The sequence below is a fragment of the Rhinichthys klamathensis genome, unplaced genomic scaffold (assembly GCF_029890125.1).
Source record: "Rhinichthys klamathensis goyatoka isolate OS25496 unplaced genomic scaffold, OSU_Roscu_1.1 h1tg000006l_1, whole genome shotgun sequence".
NCBI classification, from domain to species: Eukaryota; Metazoa; Chordata; class Actinopteri; order Cypriniformes; family Leuciscidae; genus Rhinichthys; species Rhinichthys klamathensis.
Genome location: NW_026606559.1, coordinates 3396967 through 3423578, shown reverse-complemented (window position 1 = coordinate 3423578; position 26612 = coordinate 3396967). Strand labels below are relative to the sequence as shown.

The following is a 26612-nucleotide window of genomic DNA, read 5'->3' as shown; positions in this document are numbered from 1 at the left end:
GGTGCCATCTGAAACAACAATATTACACATCAATGTACATCAACAAATTCCTGACCACTTCAAAGTTTGGGGAAAAGTTTTTTTTTTTTTTTACTGTTTAACACAATTTTTCCTCGATGTTTTGTACACCACAGTGTAGAAACTGTAGATTAATTCCAAGGATTGGTAGCTAATTGACGTCGCAGTGTTTTTTTTTTTTTTTTTTTGATTGGTCATTCGTGACCAGCGCTGAGAAAAGTCTCAGGCACAACTAAAGATCGCCATTTTTTGTCCTTGTTTTTCATAAATTCGTTCTTAAACATGGGTTGTTCCTGAAATGTCGAATTGTTAATGCACGTTAATGCGTCCTGATCATCCTTGTTTTGTCAGACCAGGACGTGTTTTCCCTACCTAGAGTTTCACAGCGGTCAGAAGCTATTTCTACCCCATATGCCTAGAATCAACTCCATTATTATAATCTAATTATATTAAAGTTTACCCCATTCGTTTCAAACTGTAAATTACGTTTTACTTTATAAAGTGATGAACTTTGTTTGAAATACCACCGTACAATAATTTTAAAAGTTTTATGAAACCATATCACTTTTTAATCAGGCGTCTACAGCGGGCAGCTGGGGCCCTTCCCCTGGGGTCCTCAGTCAACGTGCTGCGGAACGTTTGCGTGCGCAATGATCTGAGAGGCTTGTTTTGGTTACACGTTTTTATATATTTGGAGTGACGAATACGATTCCGCTGATATTATTGAATCTTTACCATGATGCCGGGGGAGAACCAGTCCAAAGCCGGAGGAATCGCCTCTGAAGCAACTCCTGGCACCTGTCAAAACTGCACTGTTTTAAATCAGGTGAGAAGTTTATTCCCCAAACTAACATAGTTACTGTCCAGTAGTTATTTGCTTGCTTAATTGGTTACTCCAGTAATTATGGCCATGCCACGAGAATTAATAACGCAATATGTTAATTTGATAATTATTTGGTTGTTAAACACATGCAGATTGAGTGGATGAATACGCTATATTACACCTGTTTTAATTTTACAGTCACATCGTATGAATGTGATTTTATGGCACGATGATTAACGTTAGTGGCACGCAACTGTTTTTTTTCTTATTAGTTTATTAATTTGGTGTTTAATACAGGTGCCACTGTCATTCTTTTAGTTTGATAAATTTACTTTTCATGGTTTTGGCTGTTGATTACAAGTAAAGCTAATACTATGTTTACATTTTCAGAACTTAGATGAATATGTGGCTGCTTTGTTAACTCTCAAGCAAAAGATCGTCGACACGGAGTGAGTGCTTTATTTATTACTGTTGTTTTTAATTATATTCTAGCAATTCAAGAATACCTTACACATACATTTAGTCCAGTACAAAAAAAAAAACAGTATTACAAATGTTAGGTACTGACATTAGGTAATGTCTGACTTTGGTTCTTCTGCACCACCGCTCTGACAACGCTCTGTTGTCATGACACTCAGCGTATTGTTTTCTGCTAATGAAAAATGGGATCTAAACAATTTGGTATGCCAATAGATGCAAGAAAGAAACCAATTACTGAATTACTATGCAAGTATTACAGTGACACCACTACTGTCGGTTCATTTGAACGTTGATCATTCTGTCAGTTGATCAAGTCATTGGCAGAGCCGTTAAAAAAAAAGAGAATTGCGACACTCTTCTGTGATCTCGCGGTCACGTGGTTCATGTAGATCTCAATAGTCCCAGACAAACCCAAGCTGTCATCATGTTTAAATGGGTTGCAGTGGGACAGATAGCAGGCAATTTTGGTAAATATCAAAGCATAAGGTGCACTGATTACTACGTGGACTTGTAAGACTAAGGGATGTTTTAAAAGAGGTGTGATAATAGTAATATTATAACGTGTAATGTGTAGTATATGTAATATTATCTGTAGTAAGAATAACATGTTGTATGAATGTTGGATATATATATATATATATATATATATATTTTTTTTTTTACTAATTATTTCTGTGGTAGAAAACGCTGTGGCACCAAGATAGGCTACTATAAAGGGGGCCCTTAGGTTTGCTATAGTGGCCCTATGTGTTCCGGGCCTAAACAAACTGACATCTGGTTAGTGAAGTGTGAATCATGTTGTTTAACTACAATTAGAATCTTATTAGCTATTATACAACCTCAAATCAAGAAAAGTTGGGACATTTTGTAAAATGCAATAAAATCAAGAATCTGTAATTTGTTAATTCTCTTTCAACTTTAACTGACAAAAGTGCAAAGGAAAGATTTCCAATCTTTTCACTGAACAACTTAATTGTATTTTGTAAATATTATTTTTATTTTTATTTTGATGGCTGCAACACACTCTAAAAAAGTTGGGACATAGGCATGTTTACCACTGTCAAATTACCTTTCTTTTAAATTACACTTTTGAATTAATTCATAATTCATTAAATGAATTAATAAGAATTGAGGATACTAATTGTTGCAGTTTTGGAAGTGGATTTTTTTTTGCCCAATCTCACCTGATACAAGACAGCTGCTCAACAGTTGGTCGTGGTTGTCTGCTTCTCCTTTTCATGATGGGTCATGCATCTTCAGTAGGAGACAGACCTGGACTGCAGGCAGGCAGACCAGTCAGGCACATCCACTCTACAATGTAGAGCATCTACAAAACCACTGTGTTGTAGCAGATGCTGAATGAGGCCTGGCATTGTCTTGCTTCCCAGGAAAGATGTCGTCTGATGCCATTAAATGTCTAATCCCAATATGCAATGAACCCAATATACACCTCCACGTCAATGGTTCCTTCACACACATGCAAGTCACCCATACCGTTTGCACTGATGCACCTCCGTATCATGATGACAGATGTTTGCGTTAGTACTTGTCGGAGATGAAAGTTTGAATGGCCAGTTTTGTCTTTGGGGCTGTTTTTCCTAAAATCAAGCTGAAAGGTGGACTCATCTGATCACAGCACACATTTCCACTGTCTTTTAGACCATCTGAGATGAGCTTGGGCCCTGAAAACTCGCCGGCATCTCTGCAAAGAACTGATGTATATTTCTCATGCAATGCCGTATAAGGGCTCAAAGGTCACACACATTCAACAGGTTTCCTGTCTTGCATTACATGGACTGAGATTTCTCTGTATTCCCTGAATCTTTTCACAATATTATGTATGGTAGATGGTGAAAAACCTATTTTTTTGTTGTTGCAAACTTGCATTGAGAAATGTGATTTTTGAATTGTTTAACAATTCTCATGATTTTTGGCACAAAGTGATGAGCCATGATGACCCATCTTTGCTAGCAAATACTGAGATGCTCCTTTTACACTCAATCATGATACCCTCACCCTTTTCCAATTCACTTATTGTTGACTGTTTCAAAAGTTTAATTTAGATATTCTATAAGCTTTTAACTTTTATTTAGCCTCTGTCCCAACTTTTTTAGAGTGTGTAGCAGCAACCAAAATCAAAATGTTTGTATTTGCAAAATATATAAAATTGTTCAGTGAAAACAAAATATTTTCTTTGTACTTTTGTCAGTTAAATAAAGTTGAAAGAGAATCAACAAATCACAGATTATTGATTTTATTGCATTTTACAAAATGTCCCAACTTTTCTTGATTTGAGTTTGAATAACGATGAACATTGAACAAAAACTGGCAAAACAAAAATGATACTCATGAGAGGTCAGCTAAAGCGTGAACATGTCAAAAAACAGTAATTTCATCAACTTGCCAGCGGATGTGCTTGGAAGATACTGAAATGAATGGGGTTCATCGCAGGAACCATTTATTGTTTGGATTCCAAAGTTCACAACTATCTTTTGCCCGACGACACACGATCCTTCTGCATTCTCTGATTCCAGTGAAAGTCTATGGGAGTGTCGCAACTCTATCAACGACTCTGGAAGATTCTCTGGAAGATTCACAAATTTTAAACACAACATTGTGTCACGGTTTGCAGTGTGTGTTCACTACTCACTATACTCCTAATGTTTGTGCACTAACTTGGATGGGTTAAATGCAGAGGGCATTCTGAGTATGGGTTGCCATACTTGGCCTTAACGTCACTTTCACTTTATTACATATACATTTTACAGTAAGTAAATAAATGCACATAGCAGAGTTTGAATATAACATGTTTGTTAAATGGTTCAAACTTTATTAATTGCAATTGAGTTGCAAAGGTTTAATATTAGGGTGTTCCAACTAGAATGTTTAAAGAAATATATTTACAGTTTTTTTTTGTAAGTACTGGAACTGTAATAATCAGATTCATGCTTAATGGCAAAGATGAACATCTTACTGGCTGACATTTCAGTTTTAACTGCTGCTTTGTCAAATAAAACTAACATTATTATCTTCTAATAACTTTCACATTTTTATTTCAGCCGTCTCTTGAGTGAATACAAAGAGAAGTGTGATGATATCCTTTTCAAAGCTATGTAGACGATAACATTGTTCTTGCTTTGTCATGCTGTCTGTTGATTTACTGATTCATTTTATTGTAGATTTTATGTCAGTTGTTGGGTACGTTTATTGTGAAACATCACATGAGCAGGAGTGCTGTTGTATTGAATATCAGCCCGTCCACACTAGGCCTCAGGTAATCACAGCCATGCTGATAGTCATTACAACAGCATGGTTGAGAGTGAAATTTTATTTTTATACAGTTTAAGAAACAAAGTTAATACTGAATTAGAAACAATGTTTTTGTTTTTGGTTCAATCTAAGCACAAATGGCTTTTTTACGTTGTATTATGCAGCATCCTTTCCAAATTGTAGCCTGTTAAAATGAAATTAACATTTGGATGTACCGGGTAAATGTTATTGCATTTATATTTCGTAGTAATTTTCAGTGGCACTGAGAATTTTGTTTTCTATACTGTCACTGTTCTATTACACCGCTAGTATAAATCAGAATGCAAGTTTGCTCACCCGGCACAGAGGTATGTGTGGTGCAACAAACAAACAAAAATAACGACTTTATTCAACTAATCATTTCCTTCTCTGTACGGCTGTGATATTTCACGTAGTGATATTGCGCAAAGCTTCTAGGTAGCACGTCACACGCAGGCTCACTATTGGCCGACGCTGGTCATGTTTGTGTGTTTGTGATGCGTGACGTACAACCTAGAAGCTCTGCGTAGTTTCACTACGTGAAATATCACGGCCCACAGAGAAGGAAATGATTAGTTGAATAAAGTCGTTATTTTTGTTTGTTTGTTGCGCACAAAAAGTATTCTCGTCGCTTGATAAACTTAAGATTGAGCCACTGTAGTCACTCGGACTATTTTAACGAAGTCTTTCATAACTTTTGGGCCGGTCAGTTTCGATCCCTTAAGAAGCCCATGGAGGAGTGATCCAGCTCTCAGATTTAATCAAAAATATCTTAATTTGTGTTCCGATGATGAACGAAAGTCTTACGGGGTTGGAACAACATGAGGGTGAGAAATTACTGACAGAATTTTTTTGGGTGAACTAACCCTTTAAGGTATTTTGATCCTGTTTTCTCTTATATAATATTTAACATTCAACAACATTGTTATTTTTCATTTTAATTCTTTGAAACATTTATAATTTCTGATATCAAGTACATTACATTTTAGAAAAATGTTGGCCCCCATCCAACGAAAATGGTTGCAAAAGAAAGTGTTCAACTTTGCAAGTTACCAAGCATTTGTATTTAACTAGAGCAATGGCAAATATCCTTTCCTAGTTCCTTTAAAATATCACTTAATTAATTATTCTGCTTAAGCTCCAATATGGGGTTTCCATTTCCTATTCCATGATTGCTGGTGAAGGAAACGTCCAAATATGTAGTGATAAAAATCACAGATACTCTAAAGTGAAAATGTGCTCATTGCCCCAGGCACAATCGCACTCTACTACCCACTCCGTACCGCTCACATACACTGGTCTGGAGCATAGTGAACCCAAAACGTTCAAAATTAACATTGTTCTCTGAATCCATCTTTGTTTTCCTTGACAAAAAGTCACAGCTTCAGAAATCACAGAGGTAAGACCTTATTTTCTTTTTCACTACAGTTATATGTGTAATAGATTTATTTTTAGGTGACATTTATGTTTTAAGCAGCTGCTGTTTATCAAAGTGATTTACAGTGCACATTTACCAGGCTGTTACTTGAAAAATAGATATACCAGAGAATATGCCATGCATGTGCACTGATTCCTCAACTGGCATACTTCTAATTATTGCAAAGACATTGTACTTGTCATGTTGCAACTAAAGTAATGCAAAGCCAAGATGCTGCTGTACAAGTACATTTACGCTTAGTTGCTACAGAGAAGTTCCTTAAAACAAGCACAGGTAATTTGTCGTGCAGTAGCCTAAAGTTTTAGAAGTTTGATAATGTGCAGCATCATTTTCTGCAAACAAATTGTCGATTATGATTGAAGTATGTTGACTAAATGTGTATTTAAAGAATGCCTTTGAAACATGGTGATGTGTTTTTCACAGAGAGAGCAGCAAACTGCACAGACAGCTGGATGAGGTGCTACTGAAGCTTGAGCCCTTAGAGAAGCAAACAGTGGAGTATGAACAGATGAAGACAGAGCTAGAGAAAATTAAGGTTTGTGTTCAAACCCCCGAATGTCTAACCATCACATAATAATTTCAGTAATCGCTACCAATTGCAATGAATTTCCCTGATTCTCATTGCCAATTTCAATACAGATTAAAAACTCCCACTTTAATTAAAAAAGTTAAGTAATATAAACTAGGGCTGTCAACATTAACGCGTTAGCGCATGCAATTAATTCTAAATCCTTAACGCATTAAAAACATTTAACGGAAATAACGCATATAAATTACTGAAGCACGTGAAATAGGCGCCATTAACGTAATTTACATCACGCAGTTAGATGATCTTAGAAGTTGGGAGTGTATAACACTGAGCATCTACAATACCTCTAACCCTGGTAGATGTACATTTCTATTTTAACCCTTTGACCTGATTTTGCTTCTTAGTTTGCAATCAGATCATTTTAAGCTGCTAAACTAGAAAATGTTCAGTCCAATCAGTCCAAAACAGCGCTAATGTAAAGAAAACCAGGTTGATTACATCAGAGGTGGCTGAGAGAATAGAGACTCGCGTAGTGTTTTCAGTGAATTATTCATTCCAGTGTGTTTTTCACTTTAAAACACAAGCTGTGTCATATTCTGTCATTGTTTCTGAAGACCGCTAGCCCTCATGCATCACGGTGTGTGAAATACTGACTGAACGGAACATCAAAACATCCCATCACTGTATGGCCAGATGATATGCAAACTACGTTTCTCGGCTGGATAAAGCAAACCAGTGTCTCGCTAGTAAAGTTTTGATGGATGAGGATTGCAATCAAGGTAAAGACGATTACTGTGACGTACAGGAATCGTACAGTAATTACGCGCGAGTCTGTTATATTGATGCGCAAACGAACCGTGTATGTGCGCTCTCGACACACTGATCGCACATTGTATTTGTGTTTACACATTTCAGTACATTCACGTTGTTTCCAAACACATTCAGGATAATGTTTTTATCGGTTGGGTTTAGTAAGTCTTAATTGCTGTGTAATGTAAATTCTCTGCGATAATTGCTGTTTAGTAATTCTGAATGGAATCATGTACTGTAGTAGACATATGCAGTCAAGTCAAGCGGTTGGTTTAGTTTTTTGTTTTTTTTCGTGTCCATGTGGTCTTGTTCAGTATTGCAACTTGATATGCCTAAAATCGAAACAACACCTTAAATATACCTTGAAAAAAGCTTGCAGAAAATTGAAAAATATACAAAATAACACAAAATGAAAATAACATGGCTTTTTGGGGTTATGGAAACAACAGTTACCATGGTGAATACACAATACTAACACGAACTGTTAATGAAACATGGAAACTGTTCCTGAATAGAATGAACATCATACCTCTGCATGCAATCCTTCCCAGCTAACACATGACGTACCAGTAACGTGATTTATTGGTAGTTTACTTTTATTTCATGGCTTACTTATTTGACTACATAATTATGACGATGCACGCTCATAGTTTCTTTTGCGCTTTAGTGAAGTGATATACAGTACGTGCCGCCGCATTTGCGCTTGCAATTGAAGAGTGCGCGCTACGAGCACAGTATAACTTCTGACAGGACAGGAAAGTTTGTTTTACTGAGGTGAGAGACTTTATTTTTCTCAATATATATATATATATTTTTTAAATAAAGATAGAATAATGAGACTGAAACAACATTTCATTTGACCCCAGATGCTGAATCGGGACAACACGTTTTTCTCAGGCACTCTGACAGTAGTGTCAACACACGCACGTCTTTCAAAAATAAGTCTCCCATCAGAAAAAACATTTAGAATAAATTTTTTTGTTGTTTCTTTGACTGCACACCAATTAGGTCGTGACCCACCAGTTGAGAAACACTGGTTTAATCGACTAGTCTCGCACATTCCCTGGCATTTACTCTTGTAAGAGATCGAAAAACTGCACTTTTGTATTGAATTAAAGCCCTGGTATACGTATATTTTTTTTTCTTTTTTTTTTTTTCGCTTAGGAGTAAAAAGAAGTTTGAAAAATTGTTTTGCAGCTGTATACTGTTGGCGAACATTACAATGCCTCCCAAGCTGTTGAAGGCAGCGTTTAGATATGTGCTGTGCTAGGGGTGGAACGGTACACAGAAGTCACGGTTCGGTACGATTTCGGTACAATGGAGGGAAAAGCAAAACAAAAATGCAGAAGGCATTGAATTTTTTTAATAAGTTTACAGTATTAATAAAGGCATAGAACCAGTTTATTTGTAGTGCACTGACAATAGTTTTATATAATTAGTTTATTAATTAAATTAATAAAAAGACAAAAAGACCTTGCGATATGTTTGGTAGTTGTACCTGAATTAATTTAAAATTAATTTGCTATACTTCAGATCAATATATTTGTTTTCCTTAATTTTAATTAACATCATTAATTAACAATGTAACATTATTCTCATCTGAATTATAAATAATTGATTTCTGTACAAAATAATACTACCATTAAAAACACATTCGATTTTCTTTTTTAATCAATGTAGAATGTGTAAGATTAGTGCTCCGAGGACAAGAAATGAAAACCAATGCAATATGATTAATGTCCAAAAGATGGGACCCACAAACTGTTTTGAAATGGAGTTGGATAAATATGTTTTGCTTTTAAAATGTGATTTTGGTTGGGTGATAGTTGGTTACAGTTTGACAAGAGTTTACAGTGTGACAAAAGCACAATGTTGTGTTTTATTGCGAGTGTACACAAATATAAGAAAACACTTTGCAGGTTTAATGATCTTTATGAACAAAATGACGGAGTATGTTTTTTATGTTTCCACTGTTCGATCGCGCTCGCGTCTCTCTCTCTCTCTCTCTCTCTCTCTCTCTCTCTCTCTCTCTCTCTCTCTCTCTCTCTCTCTCTCTCTCTCTCTCTCTCTCTCTCTCTCTCTCTCTCTCTCTCTCTCTCTCTCTCTCTCTCTCTCTCTCTCTCTCTCTCACACACACACACGCAGTTCGATCGCGCCCGCGCATCTCTCTCTCTCTCGCACACACACACACACACACACACACACACACACACACACACACACACTCCAGCATTGCAATCTTGACATCGCAGCCTGTTCATTATGCGGTCACACCAAACGCGGATAGAACGTCAAATTCGCGTCTATGGCATCTAGTTCGACGCTAGTCCAAAGCGAATAGGACGCGCGTATAAAGCCAACGTTTGAAGTGAACGCGCGTTCAGAGCTAAGCCGATGGTACTGATTATGTGTCCCTAAAGAACCCGCGTATCTAACAGTAGTTCCGCATTAAATGAATTAATTTGCACGCGAGTTTTATTTATTTTTATACCGTGTATTCTCCGTGTAAATTCGTGCACCGAACCGCGACGCCCGTACCGTTTCGGTTCAATACGAATACATGTACCGTTCCACCCCTATGCTGCGCACTTGCTTCTAAATAACAAAATAAACAGCAAAATTGACAGCGGTGAGAAAACAGCAGTTAAGAAAGCATCTGATCGTAGCAATGTGGATGTGTTTGCACAAGATTTGCAGCAGCTTTCCTGTGTGTTTGTTTCTATTGCGTCTGATATTGATGGATTGAACAAAAGAACTGAACCGGAAAAGATTTCCACATCAGAGCACAACTACTAATCACCACGGTAGTTTGAAGGTGTTTACCAGACAACTTTTTTGTAAAGTTTGGTTTCCTGGAACAAACTCCAAACTAACTTTTTTTTTTTTTTTTTTTGCCTAATATTGTAAAAAAAAATATTTCATGCTAGTTTGTTCTTTAATTACGTTTGATTGGAATATATTGGGGCCTTTAAATTTGCAATCTTTACTACCAATTCAATAGAAAGACTTCTAAAATCTAAGTTAGAATGGTCATTCATCATGAAGTTAGTTAAGCTAACTTTAACTGGACTTGAAATATGTGCATGCTAATTTCTCTTTTCTTCTTGCTTTTTTATACAACAGGCTGAACTGAAATTGTATCAGCAGAGATGTGAAGATGTTGACAGACTGAGAGCTGAAAGTGTTCAGACACTTTCTCTGTAAGACCACTCTCTACTGTAGTATCACTGTTGATTAGTTCTGCTTGTCATGATGTCTTCTACTCACTGTATTTATCTTTCTCTGTTCACAGGAAAGAAAAAGCTGAAGAATCCTTAAGACAAGCAGAGGGTACATGCATCACAAATTATTTTAAGGATAAGATTAGAACTCTATATGTCAAGAGTGCTGATCATATTAATAAAAAAACAGATGATCAAAACTAGGGATGCACCGATACCACTTTTTCAAAAACGAGATCGATACTTTCATTTTTGGTTCTTGCCGATACCAATACCTGTATTTTCACTGCATTTGTAATTTTTTAATACATTGGGTAGAGAAACCAAAAAAATATTAATCATATTAGTTTGATTAATTTGTTTAATAAATATATATTTCTTTCAGTTATTTTCCCGATAAGCATGTTAAAAGGTATTGTATGATGTGAGAATGTGAGCTTCTGTTACTTTTCACTCTAATTCTCTATTCTCGCAAAAACTACTAGCCTTATAAATGAAAATTTAACACATTATTAAAAACAAATAAGCCGTCAGTAATAAAATATAAACAAATAATCAAATTACAAATAGCACCAATAAATACAATAGAACAAAGAAAGGCTACAAATGAAATAAACAGCAGTTTTGGGGGTTTTCAGGTAGGTCTAACAGTAGTTTTCAAGTACATAATTTGAATAAAGTAATCAATTGTGAAATAATACTGCATATTCATCACTGTATAAATTAATTTTTTTTTTTTTTTTTTTTTTTTTTTTTTTAACATTAAAACATTCCTTGATATAAATGATAACAGTGAAATAAACCCTGTATTATTATGGGAAACAGCTAAAGCAACCCTAAGGGGAGAGATAATAGCATACTCATCTTGGAGGAAAAAATTGAGAGAGAAGAAACAAACGTTAATAGAGAATAAAATACAAAAGTTGCAAGAATTAAAAGTGAGGGATAAAATAATAGAAAAAGAACTGAATGATGCAAAAAAAGAATTAGAGAGTATTAATTCAGAGGACTTGGTAAAAGATTTCACTTTTGCTAAACAATTATTTTATGACAATAGCTCCAAAGCTCAACGAATTCTAGCCTCCAAAATAAAAAAGAACAAAGAAAAAGCGGTAATCAATATAATTATGGATAATGCAACGCCAAGGAGAGGGAGACAAGACATTCTATCTTGTTTTAGGAACTACTATGAAAACCTTTATAATTCAGAAGTAAATAATTTTGACAAGCAGACAATTGCAAGTTATTTAGATGAATTAAGTTTAGCATCCGTGACTGAAACCCAGAATGAAAGCTTAGTAAAAAATATAACCCAAACGGAAATAATAAAAACTATTGAAAAGGGAAAATTGGGGAAATGCCCTGGAGAAGATGGTTATACCTATGAATTCTACAAAGATTACAAATACCTAATTGTACCAGTTCTACATAGAGTGTTTAATGAGGTGTTACAAACGGGAAAATGGCCAGATACTTGGAAAAATGCAATTATAACAGTTATAGCTAAAGAAGGGAAGGACCTAAAACAATGTTCATCGTATAGGCCTATTTCACTTCTGAATGCTGATCAGAAAATATTTACATCTATTATGGCAAACAGGCTCTCGGAAATCTTACCATCTATTATAAACCAGGACCAAACAGGATTTGTCAAAAATAGATTTCTTAGTGACAATGTACGTCGAACCCTTAATGTTATTGATTATGCTAGAAAAACAAAACAACAAATGATAGTGCTTACATTGGACGCGGAAAAAGCATTCGACCGAGTATCTTGGCCTTTTCTGTTTGTAGTTCTGAATAAATTTGGCTTTCACAAGAAATTCATTAATTTAATGATGGGAATGTATAATGATTCTGCAGCCAGAGTGAAAGCCATTGGTTCGCTATCGAAACCCTTTCAGATAAAACGAGGGGTAAAACAGGGCGATCCGCTCTCTCCACAGATTTTTGCCTTGTGCATTGAGCCACTGGCGGAATGCATAAGGACAAGTATGGGTATAAAGGGCATTAAGATACATGATGAAGAACATAAACTGGCGTTATATGCGGACGATGTCATAATATTCTTAACTGATACATATAAATCACTACCGGTGCTGCTAGAGGAAATTGAAAAATACGGGGCTATTTCAGGCTATAAATTAAATTCAGCTAAAACTGAAGCCATGGAAATAGGATGCAATCTCCAAACAGAATTTAAGAAAAAATTTAAGTTGAAATGGGATCAGAACAAAATAAAATATTTAGGTATTATAATTCCTAGAGAAATTGATAAATTGTACACATGTAATTATAAAGTTTTGGAAAACTCCTTAAGGCAGGATCTTATGCGTTGGAAAATCCTGCCACTTACAATATTTGAAAAAATAGGAATTATAAAAATGAATGTATTGCCACGCTTTCTTTTTCTTTTCCAGAACCTTCCTCTGTATCTAACAAGCTCAAGCTTTAAGGAGTGGGAAAGAATGCTAGGAAAGTTTATATGGGATGAAAAAAAACCAAGGGTAAAACTTAAATTTTTACAACAAAAGAGGGAACAAGGTGGGTTGGGTCTACCAAATTTGAGTCTTTATTATCATGCAGCCCAAATCAAAAGTATTTTAGTTTTGATGAATAATAAAATGAACCCTAAATGGAAATCTATTGAGAACAAATTGGTAGACTCACCCACCTCTTTAATTTTCTCAGGGCAAACTGCAGAAAGAGTCAAACATTTGAATTTTTCTATTTATCAGACATGGAAGAGCTGGAAAAGATTATGCAAAATTATGAAAATAAAATCAACTGATATGGTTTGCCTGAGGGAAATTAGTCAAGACCCAGACTTCACTCCGAATCGTATGGATGAGACTTTCAGGATATGGGAAACTAAGGGACTTACAAGATTTCATAAAATGTTCAAAGATCATGCAGTTGATACATTTGAAAATCTATCTAAGGACTATAACCTTTCAAGTAATCATTTTTTTAGATACCTCCAAGTGAGGAGCTATATAACAACAAATATACATTCTTTCCAAGACCAAAGTCCTATCGTGGAGCATATTTTGAAAGTCTATGAAAAGTCGAGTTTTAAAAATATAATGGGACAAATTTATAATATTTTAAATAATAATAAAGATAATCAAATTAATAATATTTTGAATTCTTGGAAGAAAGACATTGGAATAACAGTAACTGAAAAGGAGTGGAGTCAAGCATGTAAAAATGTTTCCAGCTATGTTAAGTCCCCCTATTGGCAGGAATATGCGTGGAAACTATTGGTTAGATTTTTTAGAACACCACTGAAAATTAGTAAATATACAAATCAAATACAATACTGTTGGAGAGAATGTGGTGAAGGTAACGTTGACCTGGCTCATGTCCTCTACACATGTTCAAAAATCCAGCCATATTGGGGTAATGTGTTAGAATTAATGAAGCAAATTTGTGGTCAAAATACTAATATTGAACAACTACATGTCATGCTGGGCATACAGCCGGAAGGGTTAAACAAAGAAAATTATTATATCTTCTGGGTGTTGAGAATTACTGCTATTAAACAAATAACTCGAGGTTGGAAAAAAATTGATCCACCCGGTTTGGATAAATGGATTGAGGTTGTTGAAAACCTGTATGAAAATGAAATGATAACGCATAAGATGAGAGGTAAAATGAAGTTATTTAAGAAGAGATGGTTTGCATATGCTAACCAAATGCTTTGAAAAATAAAAATTAAGCATGGATGTGGACCTGGGTAATTAGATGAGGCATGGATGTAATCTCTGTGATATATGATGTAGCTATATGGATATATGATGCAGCTACATGGAAATTTGTATTTCTATATGTAAACATGTATATGGAGAGGTATGCATGTACGTATGTGTATACATTTACGTATGCATATGTGAATATATGGTTGTATATGAGATGTACGCATCCCATGTATATACGTGGGGTATATATGTATAGGTATGTATGTATATGTGCGTGGGTATGTGTGTGTATGTATGTGTGTACATTTCCTTTCGCTAATTATTTATTTTATTTATTTTCTTGTAGTATTTATTTTTATTTTTACTATTATTATTATTAGTATTATTTTTATTATTATTATTTTTATTTATTTTTATTATTATTATTATTATAATTATAATTATTATTATTTTATTCACTGGGTGTTAAGGGGGTAAAGGAAAGGAGAAAAAAGGGGAAAAATATATTGTGACTACTTTGACATACTAATTGTATGATTGTAATATGAATAATGTCACAATAAAAAAGTATATAAATTAAATTTAGATTAATCTTTATAAAGTTACAAAAGTAATTCAGTCAATAGCAGTGAGTGATTACTTTGTCTTTTGTACAGCAGCAGCAAGTACAAATACAGCAGCAAGTTGATTAGGCTGCTGTCCCTTTAAGATCGAATGCATGTGTTTTCTTTGTTTACGTTCTTTAAGATATAGCCGACTATGTTTACCAGGATACTCGCCAAGATGGACGTTTAACATAATTTTGTGTGAATTTGTCCATTCAAGCGCAAGACGTGAAAGAATTCAATTCAATTCGCACGTTGTCTGAGGCAGATTTCAGGGGACGGTCTTTGGATGTTTGCGTTCATGAAACTTCTTGACCTGCAAACGTCCTGTAATAATGTAGGGAACCACTCGTTATACATAAATCACATAACAGTTCATGTTTTACTTGCATATACGATTTAGTTTGAATCCAAATGATGCATGTGTGCTGAGTGAACCATCAGCAATCTCGTTTTACTTTCTTTGCCATTTACATCCGACCGAACTACAAACTTTCCACTGATGTCTGTGAAAAAGGGATGCGCTTGTGCGTCTGTGCCACTGCACGTTTTTCACTTACCAGCTCACGCGCCACAGCTATGTAGGCTTTACTGTATTTTGTTTAATATTTCACTAATTAGATACATTTACTTGATAGACAGCCTCCTCTTTTATCCCCATTATACTCTGTTGCCAGTGTTTTTCAATCTGGACACAAACACTGCGTGGTATCTGTTGTTGGTATCAGAGCATTTTTATGAGTACTAGTACACGAGTGCAATATGGGGCCCGGTGCATCCCTAATCAAAACTGAAACTGTCTTTTCTGTGATTTGTTCACTCACTGAATTCCTGGATCATATTTGTGTTGCCCATAAACATGTAATTGTGCCATTTTCACAGACACCGTGCAAAAGCAAAACCTGGAGAATGAGAAGCTCAAAACAGAAATAAAATCACTGAAGGAGGATCTGCAGGAAACTCAGGTTAGGTTCTTTGAAGTTAGCACTGTGATTTATAGATTGGTCAGTCCAAACAAAAGCTGTGCATTTTTTTTTTAAAGATTATTATCATTGGTGTTCAAATGGAATACTGTCTTTTTAAAGTTAATGTATCAGTACCATCTTAGATTAGCTCTAAAAAAGCGGAGTTAATATACTATTTGTCTTTTGCATATTTTTGTATTTCGTTGATTGTCAGTTTTTATTTTAATTTTCTGACCCCTTTATTGGGTTTCTTTATTTCAAGGATTCTCTCAGAAAATATGTTCAGACCACTGAGGAACATGAGAATCTCAAGTTGGAGAATGCCAAGACACTAATTATGTAAGTCCAGCCGGGTCGGTTTTATTGTTTACAAATCACAACAACAAATGCTTGTCCTTTTTTTTAAATATGTTGTTGATATTTGTTAGTGTTGAATTGGACAGTGATCTTCAGAAGAAGAAAAAAATTAAGTTTTAATGTATGTCTATTTTTTTTTCTCCTCTCAGGAAAGGAAACCTTGAGAATGAGCTTTTGGTGCTGAAAGGTCTGTGTTAGTGATCTTATACATATTACATATACACAGTGTTGGGCAAGTTACTTTTAAAAAGTAATTAGTTACAGTTACTAGTTACTTCTTCCAAAAAGTAACTAAATTAGTTACTCAGTTACAAATTTTAAAAGTTACTAGTTACTTAAAGTAACTATTGCGTTACTTTCAAGTAAAATTAAATTTTAAATGCTCAAATGTGACCCCACCTCTACCCCTCTTTAACAGAACTTAAAATACATGTGCATGTTCAATTATTTATGATAAATCTGAATATTATAATGAAATGGACACTTAATACAATACATTATTAACAGAAACATGAAACATTGTACACACATCTAAAAAAAAAAATGTTGCTGTAGGACAAAGTGAGACTAGCCTCCAATCAAATGCCATGTATGTAGATATTATGTTTATATAGTGGATCAATGCAAATAACACAATAGATGTTTTGGAACTTTTGATATGTATTGCCCCTCAACAGGCCACAACTGGGCAAAATTAAATTAAGCTCGATAAGCTCGTCGCCATACCTGTCTCTCGTTGACTGACTGGCTTGTGTTGTTCCTTGTGTGTCCTGTCCTGTCCGACTATGCGTTATGATTCGCAATTCATGAGCGTTAGTAATGATGGGTCGTTCGCGAATGAGCGTTAGTGATGATGGATCGACTCGTTCGCGAATGAGCTTTTGATGGGTCGTTCGCGATTCGCGAATGAGCCGACTCTAAGAGCCGGCTCTTTTAGGTGAACATCGGGAGCTGGCTCGCATATCTGAAGAGCCGACTCTATTTTTACAAATTTAGCCTTTAGAAATTAAATAATTATGTAATAAAAATTGAAATATTATAGTCAAAGTCATTTAAAGAGCCGTTTGTGAGCCAAAAGAGCCGGCTCTTTTCAGTGAGCTGAGTCAAAAGAGCCGAATGCCCATCATGCGTGCTTTCGAACACCCGCCCAATTCTACCTCTGATTGGCTTACAATGACATTTTACTCTACCTCAGCCAATCGTCAGCATTTATGCGCTTGTCTCGTGCTCTGCCCACTAACCAAGGAAGAACAGTAAAAAAAGTATTTGCCTCTCGCTCAGAGATCTAGTTGGTCTGATGAAAAAAAACCCCAGCTTCATCAGTTATACTAACGCGCCGCATTTTTTGGCAGTAACGGTAACGGCGTTATTAAGATGAGAAGAGTAATCAATTAGATTACTCATTACTGGAAAAAGTAATGCCGTTAGTAATAACGCCGTTATTCCCATCACTGCATATACATATTAGACTACATAAATGAATGACATTTTAATTCTGCTTTAGCTTATCTTTAACTTATCTGAATATGGACTGTATCACAGCACATTAAAATATATATTGGATTGTTTTTTAATCTCCTTACCTTATGTTCCAGCAAATGGTTTTGTGCACTATATAGATTGGAGATAAAAGCTAATTAAAGTCTTTCTGTGTTTATTTGTACACAGAGTCAAAATTTCAACGGGACAATGAAATTGGTGTTCTAAACAATGAGAAGAGAAGACTTGAAGAAGTGCTCTACACAACACAGGTTACATTTTTGCTGTAATAATTTATATGCTCTGGTGAAATCACAATCATTCATTCTGATCATATTTTCAATTTTTTCTTTACTGTTTTCAGCAAAGACTGAATAAACTTGAGAAGGAGTTCAACAAAGGTATGAGTTATGCATAAGTACACCTAGTACCTACACCTAGTATATTATTTGTTTTCAGTCATTAAACAATTTTTTTTTATTTTAGAAAAAAAGAGTACGTCTTCTCAAACAGATGCAGAGCCACTAATTGACAAAGGTATGCATTGTTTAAAACTGTTAGACTCTCTGTTGTTCAATTAAATGCTTAGATATTTAAAAGAAAACATCTGGATAGCATGGGGATTGATAATGTTTCCTTTTCAGGCAAAGTCAGAATGCTGCTGGAAGAGCTTTGGCATTGCGTGGAAACTTCATCCCAAACACAAGAAAAATTGTTTATTGCTGGTAATCATTCTTCCGTTGATTAAGCAAAATTTTTCCTTTATTATCAAGTCACCAAGCTTAATGAAGAGGCAATGCATATTTATTTGGCTGACACCACCGTCTGTGTATGAATGAGTGAGTGAATGGGTGAATGTGAGGCAATATGTAAAGCGCTTTGGTGGCCATTGGGTCTGTGAAAGCGCTATATAAATGCAGTCCATTTACCATTTGCAGGAGAAGAGGCAGCACCCTTGAAGAGTCAACTTAAAAGAATACCTCCTCAACCACTGCTAAACAGTCCTTTAGGAAGACCGATTTCCCATCCATCTCCAGGGTATCCCAGTCCAGAAACTAAGTTGCAATCTTCAAAACTCTCCACGCCTAAATCACCTCCAGCGATCAATAGGCCTACACCATCACCTCAAAAACTGAAAAAGCAGAATAATGACCAACAGTTCAGTGCACCAAGTAGAAAGAGGAAAGTAAGTTCAGATGTGCTTGAACATGTGAACACTTGGACCGATGATGCCAATAGACCTTCACTAAAGGAAATGACAGATGAAGATTTCTTACATGGAGATTACTGTATTGATTTGCAGGGCATTAAAGAGTGGTTCAAGCCTTTGCCCACAGCTTTATCACCTGTGCATAGCCCCTCAATAGAGCTGGTGAGTGAACATTTACGTTTCAATTACATTGCAATGCTCATGTGATTAAATTGCAGTGCCATTACTGTGATTTTTAGAGACGTGGACTTGAGTCTTGGTCTTTAAGCTAATATTAAAATACTTCTGACTTGAATTTGACTTTACTTCAAATGAACTATTTGTGACTTTGCTTGTAACAAATATTTCCTTCTAAACCTTTCTATTGAGATCAGTTTAGATATGTTGAGAAAGCATCAAATGTGCATTGCGAAGAAAATATATATATATGAAGTTTCAAACTGACACCTAGACAAGATTTAATTTCAGCCTACAGAAATTGTGCTATAGAAATTCACAATACAAGTAATTTGTAATTGACTGAAATACTGACAAAAAAAACGTGTGAAGCGTTAAATGTCATCTCAAATATAGTGGTATTCATGGAGATTCAACAATTATGTTGCCTAAGGCAATTAGTTAACTGATTTAATACTGGCTTGTAAAATGTAACTAATAATTGGAAAAAATCCAAGTCCAGGCACTCAGTAGGATGCAAAAGTTAAAAAGCCTTTATTATTTTAAGGGCTAAAACATTAAAACACCAACGCGTATCGGCCCACTGGCCTTCATCAGGGTGTTGGTAACAAACAGACAGAATCAAGTCATACTTATAGTTGCATTAATTTCAGGTGTGCCACTCTGGGACTTGGAACACAATTTCTTGGCCAGTAGAGGCAATAGTTCAGGTAATGTCTAATGCCAGAGGTTAAACCACACAAATACAAGACCAAATGAGGGATCTGTAAAATTCATTCAAATCTAGTCATCATTTACGAACAGCAATACACTGTCCATATTGAGACACAACAGTTACAAAAAGGGTGAAAGGTCAAAATCTTCATTGAGACCTGGATGACTAGTGGCCCTCAAGGAATAGATCCAATATGTCTTCCTCTGTTTAAGGCATTTGATTATATCCCCACCCCTGGCATCAAGGCGAATAGCCTCAATGCCCACTACTCCTAATCTGTCTGTTTGTTACCAACACCATCATCAGGAAGGCCAGTGGGCCGATACGCGTTGGTGTTTTAATGTTTTAGCCCTTAAAATAATAAAGGCTTTTTAACTTTTGCATCCTACTGAGTGCCTGGACTTGGATTTTTTCCAATTCTTTTTTATGAACGATTAACCCTTCCAAGAGCACCAGAGGATACAAGGGATACCAGCAGCGCTCCAGCTCCCCTTTGTCTAGTAACTGTAATAATGTTCCTGTATGGCCAGTAGTGGTGAAGAGATGTAGTGTAACATTTTTCATTTGTTCTTTCAGGTCAGTGTAAATGACGACCAACCAATGTCCGATACTGAACAGGAATATCAATCAGATAATGGAAAACCAGAAGCACTGTCAAGGTTACATAAAGATATTCTTCAAAACAACACAAAATTAGAACCTTCAGATGTTGAGGATCAGAAGTCCTCAGAAGTCCTTCTTTTTCCACTAAAAGAAGTGGAAAAATCTTCTGTACTTTTGTCCCCAAACACTCAAGCAAGATCAGCTGTATCTGTTGAGAATTTAGATCTTGAAAACACTTTGTCTTACAGCCAACACATGGAGGTAGAGAATGTGTTTGAAGGAACGAATGGCTGTGTGGCCAACACTCAGACTCAAACTGCAAAGTCAGGTATAGAAAATGGACACAGTGTGGAAAGTTCCGTTGAAAGTGACACCACACAAACTGTGGTAGAACTTCCGCTGATGAATCCAAATGATGACACAACAAAATTGGAGGATACAAAAATCACTAATAATCTTGAAAACTCAGATCCTCAGCAGGATATAAACTCTGAGCTAGTGCACACCAATTCTATTGATTCTACAGAAAGCAAAACTTCTCAGGTACAGCCCAATGTGACATTGGAAACTAATGTCAAGAGCGTTTCAACACTTGATGTGAACTATAGTACATTAGACAGTATTGACAATAAGGAATCAAAGAGTTGTGAACCACTAGAAATGAAGACTGTTGCAGATATATCAACTCATGACATTCAGAACAGACTGGCTGGCAAGGCTGACCAATCTGAATATAGTGCTGAGGATAATGTTTCAACGCCTACAGAAGATCAGAAAAATTTGGATGCAAGAGTAAATGGAGGTGCATGCCCTTTAAGACCCTCAAAGGCTGAAGAATCATCATCAGAAGATGAAGGATTTTTTGGTTTGAAGATAAAGGTTAGGGGTGTTCACACAAGGTCAGAAGGAAGAATCCCCTCAGAAGAGTTGGATAATGTTCCTGGAAATACGCAGTCAGAAATTGACAAAACTGTTCAAAAGTTACTGAGTCAAGAAAATAACCCTAAGGATACCGAAGAAAATGATTCGACTATCTCAGAAAAAACATCAGTGCAAATGAATAATGAATCTCAACAGACAGAGGAGATGTCAACTGATACCTGTAGACCTTGTGTCAAAAATCTAGTCAGTGATGTTTATAACCACAAGGAAACATCAGGAGATTCTGCAGTAGATAGTCTTGAGGATACCAGCACACCATGCCAAGGTACTCTGGATGCAGAATATTCTACTTCTGAAAACGGTGACAATATTTCCCTTGCTCCAGGTCTCCACACCCAAACTCATATTACACCACCCTCATGTTTATCTCTTGGAAGGGTTCGAACAGAGATGGGTCCACCCCTACCTCCAGTGGTTATGCCACTTACTGCTACTCCTCCAAGGTTTGGAAAACATAACACTCCTTTAAAGCCTACTTCAATATCCTCTGGATTACCAACAGATGAACCAATGTCTCCTAAGACGATACCTTCCGTGCCTGTTATCGATTCAGCTCTTCCGGATGCCTCAAAAATGTCTCCGTGCTTGACCACTCCATCGCCGTCTTGTGGAGTTCCCTCCTCACCACTTCAGTTTGGATCAGCTACTCCAAAACATGCTGTTCCGGTCCCAGGAAGGCTGCCGTCATCTGCCTTATCCTCCTCCCCTCCAGCCGCTTCTCAGGAAAACTCCATGCAGATGCTGGATACTATGTATCCTGACCTCTCTGCACGAGCCCGCACATTAAACATACTCCGTGGGAATGTTAACCTGAACCGAGCTGGCAATGAGAATGGTACCTCCCCTCCTTCTGTTAACCAGATATCAGGAAATAAAACAATCAGTTCTTCATCTACTGCCTTTACCAAAACAGAGCAGAAACCAAAAAAGACAGGTGTGAACATGCTTTTGCCAAAGAGTGCTAAAAGACTCAGACTTGATAACTGTTCACCTGCTCCTCCTGGTGTTGATTTTCCTGCAGAACAAGTAAAGGATCATCAAACGGTTATTAAAACAGAGTCCATCCAATCTCACCAAGAAATACAAAGCAGTCAGCAGATCATTGAGAAAAAGCCAGACAACAACACAATGGACAAAAATAGTAAAATCTCGGAAGCACTGGCCAAAGTTGGAATGTCCTGTTTTGATGTTTTGCCTGTTGTTAAGAGCCATGTGTTCCTTGGGAGAATATCTCAGGTGCCAATTTTGATTGATGAAGAAAAGGCTGTAATTGCTGAATTCTGTGTAAATCAGGTACGTGTTTATAGTCAGATGATAATCTTATTTAAGTCAGATGATAATGCAAATGTGTGCATTAATATCCTCAAAGCTGCATTTTTTTTTCTTATTCTTTAGTTTTCAGCAGAAAAACTCATGTCTGCCATATTGACTAAACTAAAGACTGAGAGGAGCATTCTGAGTTGTGAAAATATACAAGCTCTGTGTAGAGTCTACACCGGGATATGTCGCCAGATAGGAGACTATCAGAAAGCCCATGCCTTTGCATACAACATTCTCAAAGAGGGTGAGTTTACAGCAACTTTTCCCATTAAATCTATATGGTATGTTTATTAAACGTATCGTTTTAGTTGTTTAGCCTTTTTTAGTCAGGGGTTCTCAACTCTAGCCCTTGAGGTCCATTTTCCTGTTGAGTAAGGAAAATCACTAACTCGCCTTCCCATAATTTTTTTGTAATCCTGACGACCTTTATTAGCGTTGGAGCAAAACTCCAAATGAACCTTGAGGGCCAGAGTTGAGAATCCCTGCTTTAAGTGTTGGTATTATTAAATGTAAGTAGACTTTTCATTTTAAGTTGTTGATTCAATCCGGATTCTTCACTCACAGATTTTCCTGATGCCTCCAAGCTAATTTTGTTCATGGTCACAACATGGCCAAGTGTGCTTTTCCATGAGACCTCCTTGTGCAAAGCCATTCATACAGTGGCCAAGCTTAAATCAGAAAAAAAAAATTTGGATTACCTAACTAAATATCTACACTGGGATAAGGTATGCTTCATTGCCCAGTCTCTGATGGCTGGCACAAACAAATACCATGATTCATTACATTACCAATAATTATTATTACAAAGCAAACAGATTCTGTAATTTCCTTCCTGACCCTGCTATTTGTCCTCTGGACATCATATGCATAAAGATTGGGCACAGAACAGTTTAATTTCTGTACCCTTTAATTCAGTGCATAAAAACATACAGTTTAAATAATTTAATTATCTTGCATTTTAACAGTTGTCCCTAATATTTCTTAGAGTCCTCCTGATGACATCCAAGAATTGATCAGCAACACACTGAAGGCACTTCAAGAAGACAAAGCTTTGACATTCCAGAAGCATGATCGTCATGGTCACGACCTTTGCCCAACTGCTTGGGAATATATATATACCTTGGATCTCTTGTGTACACACATGAAGTGGAAGTGGACGCATGATTATGTTATTGGGTATATTTATTTACCAAGTACAGAATGTTAAATCGTTTAAAAGAATGGATAATAAATATAATAATAAGAATAAGAATAAGAATTATAATAATATATAGAATGGATAATTTAATATATTTATCATGACTTTTTTAAATTAAACAGCAAAGAGCTATGGCCCGTAATGAACACTTGGGTGACACAGTCAAGGCTTCAGCAATCCCCAGTTCGTGATGTTACTGTAGCAGCTGTTCTGCGATTGATCGGTAAGTTGTTTTATTTGCATGAAGTGATTAATACTGAAAGTATTTAGTTTATTTACAGCATTAAATTAAAGTTTTTAAATTATTAGTTTATTTGAATATTATAATATTAAATTAAATTTTAAAATAATTAAATCTATAACGTTTACGGTAACACTTTATTTTGATGATCCCTTTTGAACTTTCTGTTATGTAAATTTAAGTAACTTTGCAACTACATGTCAACTAACTCTCAGAGTATTAGTAGACTGCTTAATATCTGCTAACTCTTTATTGTGATGGTATCACAACAGACATTCTACTGACTATAAGTAACTTTGCAACTACATGTCTACTACACTCTACTAACACTCTAATGAGAGTTAGTAGACATGTAGGTGTTACTTATAGTCAACAGAATGTGTTAAAGGGACAATCAAAATAAAGTGAAACTAGTTGAATTATTAAAAAATGATTTAATAGTATTTCATTAATAATATATTTCATTCTACTTTATAGGTCTTTAATGATTAGCATCATTAACTTTTTTGGGGGATTGATGGTGCTTTTTATAACAGCACTACAAGTCAAAATGTCATTAACAATAGCATAAAGTCTCACAAAGCATATAAAACAAAGCCTTTTAAAAGATTTGTATTCCCAAGTTTTTTTTCCTTTTTTTTATTATCAGTGTTTTTTTTTGTTTTTTTTTCTGCATTTCTCCAGGACGACTTGGTCAGTTAGGAATGAAGCAGATGCTATGCAAATCAGTCCAAAACGTTGCAAAAGCTATAAACCTTTTTGGAAAACATGGGATTACAGAAGGTACTACACATCTACTCATGAAGCACAACAGTAATAGAAAATTAAAGATATTTTAGTAAAAAATAAAATGGCTTGCCTTAGTTTTTATGTTTTAAAGGGTTTGTTCACCCAAAAATGAAAATTATGTCATTAATGACTCACCCTCATGTCGTTCCAAGCCCGTAAGACCTCCGTTCATCTTCGGAACACAGTTTAAGATATTTTAGATTTAGTCCGAGAGCATTCTGTTACTCCATTGAAAATGTATACACTGTATACTGTCCTTGTCCAGAAAGGAAATAAAGACATCATCAAAGTAGTCCATGTGACATCAGTGGGTTAGTTAGAATGTTTTGAATTATCGAAAATACATTTTGGTCCAAAAATAACTAAAACTATGACTTTATTCAGCATTGTATTGTCTTCCGGTTCTGTTGTTGAGCCGCGTTCAGTGACGCTGCTGACGTGTTATCAGTGCGCCCGAGCTTCGTTTACAGTCTGAGGGAGACGCACGCTGTAAACAAAACAATCTTCGCAAACATGTCTAAGGATTTCGACACAGAGGAAGACTTGCATTTTTTTTGCCCTGCCATATTTATTTGAACCCGAATACACGGACGCACCAGATAACACGTCAGCAGCGTCTTACGTCATCAGCGTCACTGCGGACTCGTGAACGCAGCTTGACAACAGAACCGGAAGAGAATACAATGCTGAATAAAGTCGTAGTTTTTGTTATTTTTGGACCAAAATGTATTTTCGATGCTTCAAAACATTCTAACTAACCCACTGATGTCACATGGACTACTTTGATGATGTCTTTATTTCCTTTATGGACAAGGACAGTATAGCGTGTATACATTTTCAATGGAGGGACAGAATGCTCTCGGACTAAATCTAAAATCTCTTAAACTGTGTTCCGAAGATGAACGGAGGTCTTACGGGCTTGGAACGACATGAGGGCGAGTCATTAATGACATAATTTTCATTTTTGGGTGAACTAACCCTTTAAAGTTGTATAACCCTAAGTTATAACACCTCAATACAACCATTTAGGTGTGCCCAAGGAGGTGCAGTTGTCTGCTGTCTATGCCATTTATGACCTGGCACCCTGCAACCCCAAAGATTCCCTGGAGGCTTTGGCATCATGGCGAAGTGAAACCACACAGTCAGTTCCTGCTGCGGTGACCAGCTGCATCACTCAGATTGGCTCCCTTTGTCGTCAAATTAAATCCTGAAACAAATTTTTTTATGCTGTTTTTGTGCATTCTTTTTTTTTAAACAACCCTCAAGCTGTGACTGTGCTCTGGTTTTGCTCTGTGACCTGACAGAATGTTTGCTCATTGGTTACAGAAAAACAGAAATTATGCCATTCTTGTACATTGTGTATATTATGTATGTAGATTAAAGATATTATGTTTATACCATAAAGACCATTTGTATTTAACTTGAACATGTGTTTTTGACTGTTGTTTTGTCAGCATTAATACAGAAATTTAAAGATTGTATGGTTATTTTGTCTTTTGTTGTATTGTGACAAATGTTTTTCTGCTTGGAATGTTATATTTTTGATACATCTGCTTTTGTCCTGATCTGATTAGACACTCGAGACTGTGGTTCCTTATGTAATGTAGCCCCCTTTTTTTCCATTTTAGTTCTGATCATTTTCATGGCAAGTTTTGATAAACTAATAGAACCTTTATTAAAATTTCAGTGAGTAGGGATGCTTT

The 26612-nt window shown here is 35.9% G+C and overlaps 1 protein-coding gene across 2 annotated transcripts; it reads left to right on the top strand.

Annotated features, from left to right (window-relative positions):
* Window positions 1-624: 624 nt before the first annotated feature.
* Window positions 625-26335, top strand: ice1 (KIAA0947-like (H. sapiens)). Of its 2 annotated transcripts, none has more exons than XM_056257696.1 (22): window positions 625-844; window positions 1232-1290; window positions 4381-4416; window positions 5991-6008; window positions 6471-6582; window positions 10510-10586; window positions 10679-10716; window positions 15796-15878; window positions 16141-16217; window positions 16385-16422; window positions 17904-17986; window positions 18079-18115; window positions 18201-18251; window positions 18359-18439; window positions 18653-19086; window positions 20393-22654; window positions 22757-22925; window positions 23246-23406; window positions 23667-23746; window positions 24002-24102; window positions 24805-24903; window positions 25939-26335. In XM_056257696.1, exons 1-22 carry the CDS (start codon window positions 755-757, stop codon window positions 26118-26120), a joined length of 4368 nt encoding a protein of 1455 aa, XP_056113671.1. In that variant the 5' UTR covers window positions 625-754; the 3' UTR covers window positions 26121-26335. The 2 variants fall into 2 exon arrangements, with proteins under 2 accessions (XP_056113671.1, XP_056113664.1); XM_056257689.1 differs by having other exon boundaries at window positions 626-844; window positions 23667-23857.
* The last annotated feature ends 277 nt before the right edge of the window (window positions 26336-26612 follow it).